The sequence below is a fragment of the Sapajus apella genome, unplaced genomic scaffold (genome assembly GCF_009761245.1).
Source record: "Sapajus apella isolate SASKATOON/1434 unplaced genomic scaffold, GSC_monkey_1.0 scaffold37, whole genome shotgun sequence".
Lineage (NCBI taxonomy): Eukaryota > Metazoa > Chordata > Mammalia > Primates > Cebidae > Sapajus > Sapajus apella.
Genome location: NW_022436977.1, coordinates 11,126,638 through 11,139,864, shown reverse-complemented (window position 1 = coordinate 11,139,864; position 13,227 = coordinate 11,126,638). Strand labels below are relative to the sequence as shown.

Genomic DNA, 13,227 nt, shown 5'->3' with positions numbered 1-13,227 from the left:
GAGTAAAGGAAAATGGCTGCTCCATGGCAAACAGGGCTACCCCATAGGCAGAGCAGCACTCTTGAATTATAGCACCAGTTAGATAGATGATTTATAGCTACTCCTTAATTTCATGCTAAATAATTGTCTAGAAAGGGGATGTGGAGTTCCTGGAACTGTGTGTTCCTTTCCTTTAAACCACATAAGGTAACTTCTGGACGTTGCCATGACATTCGTAAACTGTCATGGTGCTACTGGGAGTGTCTTAGCATGCTAATGCATTATAATTAGTGTATAATGAGAAGTGAGGGCAACTAGAGGTGGCTTTCATCCCCATTTTGATTTAGCTGGTTTGAGCTGGTTTCTTTACTGCATCCTCTTTTGACCAGATGCTGTTTTGATCAGTGGGATCATAACCTCACTCTTTGGAGAACAAGTCCTGCTGATCTCCTTTCTCAAAACTAATGAGAGAGGACCCATTTTTCTAACCTATGAGCTTCTATAGTGAAGATTTCTTTACCTCAGAATTATGAATAGGTAAACCATCAATTTAGAATCAGAAGAAGTTGCAAACACATCATGTGAGAATTATCTAGTTAATGATTTAATATTATCTTGTCACATATTTATCATATTTTATTTTTTTAATTTTTTTATTGCATTTTAGGTTTTAGGGTACATGTGAAGAACATGTAAGATTGTTGCATAGGTACACAGATGGCAGTGTGGTTTGCTGGCTTCCTCTCCATCACCTATATGTGGCATTTCTCCCCATGTTATCCCTCCCCAACTCCCCACCCCCTGCTGTCCCTCCCATTTTTCCCCCCCCCCCGCAGACCCCAATGTGTGATGCTCCCCTCCCTGTGTCTATGTTTTCTCATTGTTCAACACTCGCCTATGAGTGAGAACATGTGGTGTTTGACTTTCTGTTCTTGTCATTTTGCTGAGAATGATGGTTTCCAGGCTGATCCATGTCCCTACAAAGAGCATGAACTCACCGTTTTTTATGGCTGCATAGTATTCCATAGTGTATATGTGCCACATTTTCCCTGTCCAGTCTATCATCAGTGGGCATTTGTCATATTTTACAGCTTATCTCTTTTAAAATATTCAGACTTATCTTTATCTCATTTTTTGTGCATCTTTATATCTATCCTGTCCTGATTATTCAGATTCTTGGCATCAACAAATGTTGTTGCTAAGACCTTTAATCATTGCTTAGATGCCTTGACCACAGCTACCTTGCTATGAACATTGCAAAAGTCACGTACTTAAACACACACATGAGCACACAAATTCTTTAAGTCTGTTCAGAGATACCACAGTTCCTTTGGCCTCTCCTAGACCTCCTCATTTCTAGAGCCCTTCACCTAAGCTCCGTTCTTACCTCCCACACTCATAATCTGAATGACTAAACACAAGTGTCCCACTGACCACAATTTCCTGTCCTTCTGCCTTTTTCACTCCTTATTTCCTCTAGATCTGTTCCTTCACCTTCCCTTCCCTTTCTTCCTTTCCTCCTCCAGACTGAAATATATATTGGTCCTAGCACGTCAGTAATTCTCATCAAATATTTAAATCTCATTCTCCTTTTCTGTTTTTATCATATACTCCAATAGCACATCCAACATTCTGGATTTTAGATTTCTAGATTCAATGCTGGAGAAAACTCATATGGTCCAGTGCAGTGCCACTACAAGTTCAGAGAGCCACCCTCACCAAAGCTCTCACATACTACTTGGCAATGCCCATATGGGTCCAACCCCAGGCTGTCTCTCATTCCTTACAGGTGCTATTTCAAACTTTTATTATTCCTCCAGTATACTGTGTACCACCTCTTCTCTCAGGAAGGAAATTCCTAGCTAACTTTTCTCACCACCAGCAAGGCTTATCTGTAAGACTTTTTATCATCATACTCAGAGCAAGTCACATTCTTATTTATGCTTGAAGCTAATGATTCCACATAGACTCTGGATCCCATTCTCTTCCATTTCAGCAGGAGCCTCTCTCCTTTACCTATGTCTCTTATAAAATTTTATTTGTATTCTTTTTTAGACATTTTCCCTAAGGTTTTGTCTGTGGTCACATATGTTTTCCTCTTTCTTTGAGTAATCTCATTTACTCCATAATTTCAGCTGCCGCATATATACTGGAATTCTTTAATCTATGTCAACAGGTTCAGAATCCTTGTGAAGCTTCAGACAGGTCTACCTAATTACCTGATGGACTCCTCCTTTTCTCTTTTTTTTTTCACACCAATTAGTCAATAAGTTCCAACAATTTTACTTTTTAACTCTTGACGTTAATAAGTGAACTGCCAAGTCGTTTAGAACACAAATGTAACCAAGTATTCCCATGGTTAAAATCTTTTAATGGGTCTCATCGTGTTTGGTTTAAATGCCAACTCCTTGATGTGACACACAAAACTTTTCATGATTTGAACCCTGCATTTTTCTTTCTAGTCTTCTGTTTCCCTGCATGTTCAGAAGAACACTTATACCCTGTGAAAGATTTTGCATGATGAGGTGGGAGAACAGGAAGGGAATGAAGGGCTTTACCAGATTCAAATCCATTTGAAAGATTAATGCTCTAGTATTACCTCTTAGAGAAGTGGTTCTCAAATTGGTTCCTGGAACATAAACACCAGCATTACATGAAAGGTCATTTCAACACACATTTTCAGACTTTCCCCTAGACCTACTGAATCAGGAACCATGGGGCTGGGACCTAGCAACCTGTGTTTGCGAGCTGTCCCAGCAAGGTTGATATACACTAAAGTTGGAGAATCACAGTCTTAGAGAACTACCATGCATTTTAGCATATTAAAAGCTTTAGGAAATCTGAAAGTAACTTGTTTAGCTTTGTTTAAGCAGAACTTTTTAGGTTATTTGAGCATTGGCCCTTGTTTGTATAAGTACATGGTACTAACATACAATAGTAGAACACACGTTAGAGAAGCACACTTCATCAAATGCTGTTATACCCATTTTACTACTAATTATTTAAATATTGTATGCATCTGTCATGTATTTTTGCATTTACATAGCGTGTCTTTGCATTTTTCTTTGTTTTCTTTTCTGAGACTGAGTCTCGCTCTGTCACCCAGGCTGGAGGGCAGTGGCATGATCTTGGCTCACTGCAACCACAACTCTCAGATTCAAGAGATTCTCCTGCCTCAGCCTCCTGAGTAGCTGGGACTACAGGTGCGTGCCACCACGCCCAGCTAGTTTTTGAATTTTTAGTAGGGATGGGGTTTCACCATGTTGGCTAGCCTGGTCTCGAATTCCTGACTTCAGGTGATCCACTCACTTGAACCCCACAAAGTGATGGGATTACAGGCATGAGCTCATGCGCCCAGACCACCTTTGCATTTTTGTACCAAATGTCTCCTCCCAACCCACGTCTGGTCAGTTTTTTAGAAGCAGCATTTCACAATTGCGTGTTTATTGAAGGAATACATTGAATGCCACATAAATATTTTATAGCAGTTTTAAAAGTACTGTATAAGTTCCAGTAACTGGAAGATATCATTTATTATTTCAATACTTTCTTTTGCATGTAATGGCTCTTTCTATATATTGATCTCTTCTTGATGCAATTATAAATCATTTAATAACCAAAATAAATTTACTAAAATATGGCCTAGTAAATCAATTATAATTATAGTGATTATTATAATAGTGGCTAAAATTATTACTATATTTTCTTGCTATAATAAATGTTAGTTTATAACATTCATAGTAATGTTTCAATCAATATGAAAATATACTTCTTATAAGTTTTTCTTAATTTTGACTGCCATAACCTTAATTTTTCCAATCATAAGGTTAAATGCCCTATTAGATTTCTAGGATATATTAAAAAGTTTTACATGGAAAAATTTAATTCTTAAGAAATTGAATAAATATTATAATACACCAGATTATACCTCATCCTTTTAAGCATGTAGTCTATTACAATATGCTATTAAAACAGGGAAAACCTGGCTTATGATTGTATTATGTGCTGTGTAAAAACTTAGTGATTCCCAACATCCAGTTTGATTTATTCTAATGCAACAAACATAATATGATGTGAAATATAGCATCATCAGTAACCTTCTGGTGTCATTAAAAAGAGTGATGGAAGTACAGCTTGCGACAGGTAAGGAACTTGGGAATGAATACATATTTCAACTACTTCTGTCTCTCCTCCTTTCCATGTCACTCTGCAAAATTATGAGAAGTGGCTGTGACATTACACATATCATGTATAATAATTTTCCTTCATTTAATCACATTACTTAAAATATATAAGACATAGAGTTTGGCTATGTACATTTGATGATGATTAATGATAGTGTTCTAATCCAAATATCTCCCCACTGTGGCCATTAGAAGTAGTTTTATTTATAACCTTTACAACTCACCAGTTTATCTGGATTTCTTAATCCTTTAGAAATCTATTGAGCTTATATAATGCACAAATAATTACATTATTGTGGTGATAACAAAATCCTGTTCATAAAAATAAATTTTAATAAAAGTTTTAACTTAAAAGTCCGCAAATCTTGACATTTGTAAGCCTGCATTACTGCCTATTTCTTCCTAAAGATTCACTGATATACTCCAGGAATTGAAAGAGGAAGCTTGCCAAGAACTTTCAAGTTATTCTTAAGGATCATATATACAGACTTCTTAAGATCCTTTGGAGATTGCTTATAATTAATTCTAGATGTTTGAAGTATTTTATGTCAGCCACTAATTTTTTTTACCATTTTAATTTAGTTCTGCAAGTTTTAACATATGTTGCATTTGAAACATAAATGTAAATTAACAACTCTTGGATGTACCCTAAGGAAATATATGGTCTTAAAAGTACATTATAGTGTATGAGTAGAGATCTCTAGTAGTAAGTGAATTCACTATAGGATTGTCTTTCAAGTTAAGTGAGAATAATAGTTAAATGACAACTCAACAAAACATGGTTACATATCATGATTTGCACTGGAAGATATGTATATACAACCATTCAGCAGACAGGGTGGCTGACCTGGTCACAGTAGAAAACATGACAATTAGATATGGCAACAGTTTCATCCAAATAAAATGTGATATCCATTTTACATTGGAGTCTTTGAGTTTCTGGAGCCTTAAGTTGGTATTTTCAAATATCCTGTACCTATAAGCTTATAAACGATTTAGCAAAAATTCTCATATTGTTAAGTGAAAATTTATCTCTGCCTGTGGTTTTTGCCCAATTTTAACAAGTAAATGTAAAAGAAGTGCTCTAAGAGGAACACCCACCAAAATAAAGGACCAGAATAACGTATCTACATGTTGTAAAGAATTGCATATGTTGAGTAAGAAATTTATATGTGAAACATTCAAGATCATTATTGTACCGTTAACCCCAAACTAAATCAAGATTATCCTATGTCACATTCTGCTTTTTAGAATGAGAGTTGAAGATTTCCAGCAGAGTGGTAAATTGCGAAAGATTCAAAGAAGGTTTTAAGAAAGGAATAAAGAAAAAGGCAAACTTACAAAATTTTAGTTATCTAGATCAATTCGTGCATAAGAAGGGAGAGTTCAAGGCAATTCATACAGCCTGTATAGTAGGATTTAACAGTACCAATTCTGCAGCCAGACAGGTGTCAGTTGTACATACTTACAACTGATGTAACTGAGCAAATTATTTAGGATAAGTTTTATGCACACACACACACACACACACAAACACACAAACGCACACCTTGGCACACACAAAATTCAATCTTCATCCTTGGAAGAAGCCACATTAAAGGCATGTATTCCACATTAATAACCCCTAAGGTCACAAACTGTCAGAGTGAGGAGAAATCTCTAATCCAGAACCAAAAAAAAGGAAAAAAAAAGGCAATGGAATTTAAACTAAAATTTTTAAAGTTATTAGAAATATAAGCCTGGCCACTGTGAGTTAATTCTATGGAATGCCATTCAATAAGAAAAGAAATCTGAGTTTAACAGCTTTGACTCCCATAATATAAGAATTTCATTTCCATAATCTTTTTTATTTGATATTTTATTTGACAGTGACATCTAACTAAAGTCATCCCATTTAATCTTTTCTTTTGCATGTTGCATGAACTTGTGAGCAGAGTAAGAAACAGGACATTCCTCGTGAAGATCAGGGACCAACTACAAAGAATTTGGATTTTTGGCCCCAACTTATTACACTGATGGTCACTATTATTGATGAGGATAAAACTGCCTACACTCCTGTCCTGAATCAGTAAGTACCACGTTTTGGAAATGAATGGATTTTATTCCACTAAAGTTAAAATAATGTCCATTTTAAGCGCAGCATGAGCTGATGACAGTAATAAACTTTTCCAAAATTAAGCTGTAGAAAATAGTATTTTTAAACTTTTATCACTAAATATCAATTAAACGATATTATAAATGTTTAATCTGAGCTGCATAGAATATAATTCTTTGGGTATGGACACAAATATTTTCCAAGATTTTATTTTTGCATAATGTAAAACTTTTCCTGTGGATCCTTTCCTAACTATACCGTTGTCTCAAAAGAAAAAAAATGTACACTCCCCCAAAACTAAAAATAATTTTGAAGAGATAGTGTTAAACACATTGCGTTGTGATTTGTTAATAGTAAAGACGTGAAAAAATCTTTCAAAATAGCTGTTTGTATTGATTTAAAAAACTTAATAAAATATTTAATAAAGCAAGTCAATTTTCACAAATTATAATCTAATGTCTCTAAGACAAGATAGATTAATTAAATTCATGACTGTTGTAGAAAAGACTGTAAAAATCATCATTTTATCAAAATACCACTAGCTATGAGACCTTAGGCAAATTATCAAATTTCTCTGGGTCTCTGTTTCCTCCCAACTAAAATAAAGATGTAATTATTAGATTATTTCCAAGACACAATCCTACTTTAATATTGCTTACTTAGATTTTATTTCACGCCCACATATTAAAGACCCTGCAAGCAAAATAATATCAGACTATTAGCTAGGCACTTGCAATCTAGTTAATAAAGAGTGTTGTCTTGACAATTTTAGTTAGACCTGAAATGTTGTGGGTAGCAAGGGTAGCAGAACTAGGCAAACTATAAAGTAGAACAGTGAAGTAGTCTTTGACTTACTGTGGATAAATGGCTGTATTCTTATTCTTTATACTTGGCAAGGCAGTTGAGGTGAACTTTTATGTTGAGTCCAATAAAACTCCAATTAAAGAAGAAATAAATTCAGGTATTTCAGTCTTCATCCTTTTTTGCTTCCTATTAACCACCAATTTCCCCCAGCCCCACAATTCCTTCTAATTGCGGAGAAAGTGGTTCTATTTTTGGTATGCAATCACCATTATATTAAGTTTGCCTTTTTCACTTTCTCTCCCTTTTTCCCCAGACCTAATTCTTATATCCGCCTTTTCTTTCTGATGGCCTTGGTGATTCCTAATTTCTGTACAGACTTTGCTCTTTTATTCTCTTCTATTAGGAATGGAAGACCTCCTCTTAATCTGTAACATATCATGATCTTATCACAGGTGCTGGGAAGTACTTCTTTTTAAAAAAAAAATCATTTTTTTAAATTATACTTTAAGTTCTGGAGTACATGTATAGAATGTGCATGTTTGTTACATAGTCATACACATGCCATGGCGATTTGTTGCATCCATCACCTCATCATCTACATTAGGTATTTCTCCTAATGCTATCCCTCCTCTAGCTTCCCACCCCCTGACAGGCCCCAGTGTGTGATGTTCACCTCCCTGTGTCCATGTGTTCTCATTGTTCAACTCCCACTTGTGAGAGAGAACATGTGGTATTTGGTTTTCTGTTCTTTTGTCAGTTTACTGAGAATGATGGTTTCCAGCTTCATACATGTCCCTGCAAATGACATAAACTCATCCTTTTTGTGGCTGAATAGTATTCCATAGTGTATATGTGCCATATTTTCTTTATCCAGTCTATCATTGATAGGCATTTGGGTTGGTTCCAAGTCTTCACTATTGTGAACAATAGTGCAATAAAAATACACGTGTGTGTGTCTTTATCATAGTATGATTTATAATCCTTTGGTTATATACCCAGTAATGGGATTGCTGGGTCAAATGGAATTTCTCTTTCTAGGTTCTTGAGGAAGTGCCACACTGTCTTCCACAATGGTTGAACTAATTTACACTCCCACCAACAGTGTAAAAGTGTTCCTGTTTTTCCACATCCACCCCAGCATCTGTTGTCTCTCAATTTTTTAATGATGGCCATTCTAACTGGCATGAGGTGGTATCTCAATGTGGTTTTGATTTGCATTTCTCTAATGACCAGTGATGATGAACATTTTTTTCATATGTTTGTTGGCCTCATATATGTCTTCCCTTAAAAAATGTCTATTCATATCCTTTGCCCACTTTTGGATGGGTTTGTTTTCTTGCAAATCTGTTTTAGTTCTTTGTAGGTTCTGAATATTAGCCCTTTGTTAGATGGGTAGATTGCAAAAATTTTCTCCCATTCTGTTGGTTGCCATTTCACTCTAATGATTGTTTCTTTTGATATGCAGAAGCTCTGAAGTTCAGTTAGATCTCATTTGTCAATTTTGGCTTTTGTTACCATTACTTTTGGTGTTTTAGTCATGAAGTCCTTGTCTGTTCAAGGTTTCAACTTCTTCCTGGTTTAGGCTTGGGAGGGTGTAAGTGTCCAGGAATTTATCCATTTCTTCCAAGTTTACTGGTGTATGTGCATAGCGTTGTTTGTACTAATTTCTGGTGGTAGTTTGTATTTCTGTGGAATCGGTGGTCATATATCCTTTATCATTTTTTATTGCATCTATTTAATTCTTCTCCCTTTTCTTTTTTATTATTCTGGCTAGCTGTCTGTCTATTTTGTTGATCTTTTCAAAAATCCAGCTACTGGATTTACTGATTTTTGAAGGATTTTTTGTATCTCTATCTCCTTCAGTTCTGCTTTGATCCTAGTTATTTCTTGTCTTCTGCTAGCTTTTGAGTTCTTTTGATCTTGCTCCTCTAGCTTTCTCAGTTTTGACAATAGGGTGTCGATTTTAGATCTTTCCTCGCTTCTTACATGGGCATTTATTGCTATAAATTTTCCTCTAGACAATGCTTTAAATGTGTTCCAGAGATTCTGGTGCATCCTGTTTTTGTTCTCATTGGCTTCGAAGATCATCTTTATTTCTGCCTTCATTCAGGAGTCAGTTGTTAGGTTTCCATGAAGTTCTGTTGTTCTGAGTTAGTTTCTTAATCCTGAGCTCTAATTTGTTTGCACTGTGGTCTGAGAGACTGTTGGTTATGATTTCCATTCTTTTGCATTTGCTGAGGAGGAATTTACTGCCAATTATGTGGTCTATTTTGGAGTAGGTTCAATGTGGTGCTGAGAAGAATGTATATTCTGTAGATTTGGGGTGGAGATTTCTGTAGATATCTATTAGGTCTGCTTGGTCCAGATCGGAGTTCACGTCCTGGATATCCTTGTTAATTTTCTGTCTTATTGATCTGTCTAATATTGACACTGGAGTGTTAAAGTCTCCCACTATTATTGTGTGGAAGTCTAAGTCTCTTTGTAGGTCGTTAAGAATTTGCTTTATGTACCTGGGTGCTCCCATATTGGGTGCATATATATTTAGGATTGTTAGCTCTTCTTGTTGCATTGATCATTTTACCATTATGCAATGCCCTTCTTTGTCTCTTTTGATCTTTGTTAGTTTAAAGTCCATTTTGTCAGAGACTAGGATTACAACTCCTGCTTTTTTTTTTTTTTTTTTTGCTCTCCAATTGCTTGGTAGATCTCCCTCCATCCCTTTATTTTTAGCCTATTTATGTCCTTGCACATCAGGTGGGTTTCCAGAATACAGCACACTGGTGGCTCTTGACTTTTTATCCCATTTGCCAGTCTGTGTCTTTTGATTGGGACATTTAGCCCATTTACATTTAGGGTTAATATTGTTATGTGTGAATTTGATCCTGCCATTTGATGCTAGCTGGATATTTTTCCATTAGTTGATGCATTTTCTTCATTTTGTTGGTGGTCTTTACCATTTGGTATGTTTTTGGAGTGGCTGGTACTGGTTGTTCCTTTCCTTGTTTAGTGCTTCTTTCAGGAGCTCTCGTAAGACAGACCTGGTGGTGACGAAATCTCAGCAATCACTTACCTGTAAAGGATTTTATTTCTCCTTCACTTACGAAGCTTTGTTTGGCTGAATATACAATTCTAGGTTGAAAGTTCTTTTCTTTAAGGATGTTGATGATTGGCCCCAACTCTCTTCCAGCTTATAGGGGTTCTGCCGAGAGATCCACTGTGAGTCTGATGGGCTTCCTTTTGTGGGTAACCCAGCGTTTCTGTCTGGCTGCCCTTAGCATTTTTTCCTTCATTTCAACTCTGTTGAATCTGACAAGTATGTGCCTTGGGGTTGCTCTTCTTGAGGAATAACTTTGTGGTGATCTCTGTATTTCCTGGACTTGAATCATGATCTGCCTTGCTAGGTTGGGGAAGTTCTCCTGGATAATATCCTGAAGGGTGTTTTCCAGCTTGGATTCATTCTTTCCATCACATTCAAGTACACCTATCAAACATAGATTAGGTATTTTCACATAATCCCGTATTTCTTGGAGGCTTTGTTCATTTCCTTTTACTCCTTTTTCTCTAATCTTGCCTTCTCATTTTATTTCATTGAGTTGATATTCAGTCTCCAATATCCTCTTTTCTGCTTGTTTGATTCAGCTATTGAAACTTGTGTATGCTTCATGAAGTTCTCATGCTCTGTTTTTCAGCTACATCAAGTCGTTTATATTCTTCTCTAAGCTGTTTATTCTAGTTAGCATTTCATCTAACCACTTTTCAAGGTTCTTAGTTTCTTTGCTTTGGGTTAGCGCATGTTCTTTTAGCTCTGAGAAGTTTGTTATTACTCACCCTCTGATGCCTGTTTCTGTCAGTTCATCAGCTTGATTCTCCATCCAGGTTTGTTCCCTAGCTGGTGAGGAGTTGTGATCCCTTGGAGGAGGAGAGGTGTCCTGGTTTTTGGTGTTTTCGTCCTTTTTGTGCTGGCTTCTTCCCATCTTCATGTCTTTATCTACCAGTGGTCTTTGTAGTTGGTGACTCTCAAATCGGGTCTCTGAGTGGACATCCTTTTTGTTGACGTTGAAGCTATTTCTTTCTGTTTCTATTTTCCTTCTAACAGTCAGTCCCCTCTGCTGTAGGACTGCTGGAGGTCCACTCCAGAACCTGCTTGCCTGGTGATCACCCACAGGGGCTGCAGAACAGTAAGGGTAGCTTTCTTCTTCTGTTATATTCGTTCCAGAATGGTACCCGCCAGATGTCGGCCTGAGCTTTCCTTTACGAGGTGTCTCTGGGTATATGGAGGTTGGGGAGCTGCTTGAGGAGACAGTCTGTCCCTTACAGGAGCTCGAGTGCTGTGCTGGGAGCTCCGTTGTTCCATGTAGAGCTGCTGGGAGGGTACGTTTAAGTCTGCTGCAGTAGAACTCATAATTGTGTCTTTTCCCAGATGCTCTGACTTAGGAAGGCCAGGCTTTATTTATAAGTTCCTGATGTGCTGCTGCCTTTTTTCATAGATGCCCTGCTCAGCATGGAGATAGTCTAGTCACAATCTGCCAGCAGAGACATTGCTCAGCTGCCATGAGCTCTGCCCAGCTGCTGTGTTAACTTCCTTGATGTGTTGTTTATAGAGGTACAGTTACAACTGCCTTGGTATTGGTGGACTGCCTCTGTAGCAGCAGGTGCCATTCCCCGACCTGAGCTGGAGCACCCTGGGTCCAGCTTAGCTTGTTGTAAAATTCTCAATCCAGAACGTTTCAGGTTGCTTGTTTTGTGGAGTGGTTCCTGATGAGCCAGATCACCTGGACCCCTGTCTCAGCCTCCTCCCTTTCAGTCAAATGGCCAGCTGTGTCTCCCAGGCATTCCAGGTACCAGTTGAAAGGCCACCCAGATTTGTGTGAGTTTCTGTGCACCAACCTGCGGCACTGGCTGAAACAGCCATGCTGGAAACTTGTGGCACTTTTCAGCCTGGGAATCTCCTGGTCTGTGGGCATTGAAAACTCATTTGGAAATGCGGTGATCTCTCACCCTCTGTATGGTTCTTGCTGAAAACTGCACTCCAGAGCTGTTCCTATTTGGCCATCTGGGACCTTCACTGGAGATTTTCATTTATACCTGTTTCATTTGAATAATATATTGTCACATTTATGCTTCATTAATCATCTCCTTTGTTACTTAGGCTAATGCATATTTCACAAAGTAAAAAATCCAGACCACTAACATAAGGATCATATGGATTACTAGTTGAACTACAGATCTTGACCCCAATTCCAAATCTATGGAGTCAGAAAACCTGAAATTGACACAGAAGTCTGCAATATTAATAAACAACCTCTGTTAATTTGTCTTATGTTCACGATCAAACAATGAAGGCACATATCAATATGTTAAGGACATGTCAGGTTAAAAGAAGCTTGGGTTTTGTTTTAGAGGCAAAGGCAAGTGAATGAATGATTTTAAAATATAGGACATTTTAAAATCTCTTTCAATGTAATCCATGATTATTGATTCAGATCATTTAGTGAAGTTCTTATTGTTATCATGAGTTTGAGAAATCATTGTAGGCTTTTGCTTACTCAAATTTGGCAAGTTTACAGTAACAGTAGAATATATGCATGAGGGAAAGAACTTCCCTCATGTATTGTTGACTAGTATGTATTCAGGCATAAATATTTGTTGAATGAATTAATAAATGAAATTTATACATGTAGTCAGTATCTGTTTCTCTCTTTTCCCATGTTGTTGATTTCTTAATAAACTACAGTATTTATTTGTATAATAGTTTCCCAACTTTTAAAATTCTTTAAAATGAATTTTAGATGTCTGTAGAAATTTCAGCATTTAATTGAAACTAGATAATATTAACTGGAATATTTTCAGATTTAATTCTAGGTTTCTGTCTCTCTAACAGGTTTATTGGGGTATAATTGAATATAATAAAATTTCACATATTTGAAAAGTATAATTTCAATAGTATGAATACATAAGCATATGTATTTAGCCACAAAATTATCACTATATTCAAAATAATGAAGATATCCATTACCCCAGTAATTAATCCTCTTTTGTAATTCATCCACTCCACCACCATTCCTGGACAATGACTTAACTGCTTTCTGATACTATGAATTCATTTTGAAATGTAATCATTATGTGTAAATGTAATTATAGATTCTCTACATTCCTATGTCAGTC

General features: G+C 36.6%; 1 protein-coding gene across 2 annotated transcripts in view; it reads left to right on the top strand.

Annotated features, from left to right (window-relative positions):
• UNC13C (unc-13 homolog C) overlaps positions 1–13,227 on the top strand; it is a 605,313-nt gene that overhangs the window by 392,391 nt on the left and 199,695 nt on the right. For both annotated transcript variants that reach the window (XM_032297403.1, XM_032297404.1), the window contains exon 18: positions 6,098–6,231. In XM_032297403.1, the coding sequence (XP_032153294.1) occupies positions 6,098–6,231 (134 nt within the window). The remainder of the gene's footprint in view (positions 1–6,097; positions 6,232–13,227) is intronic.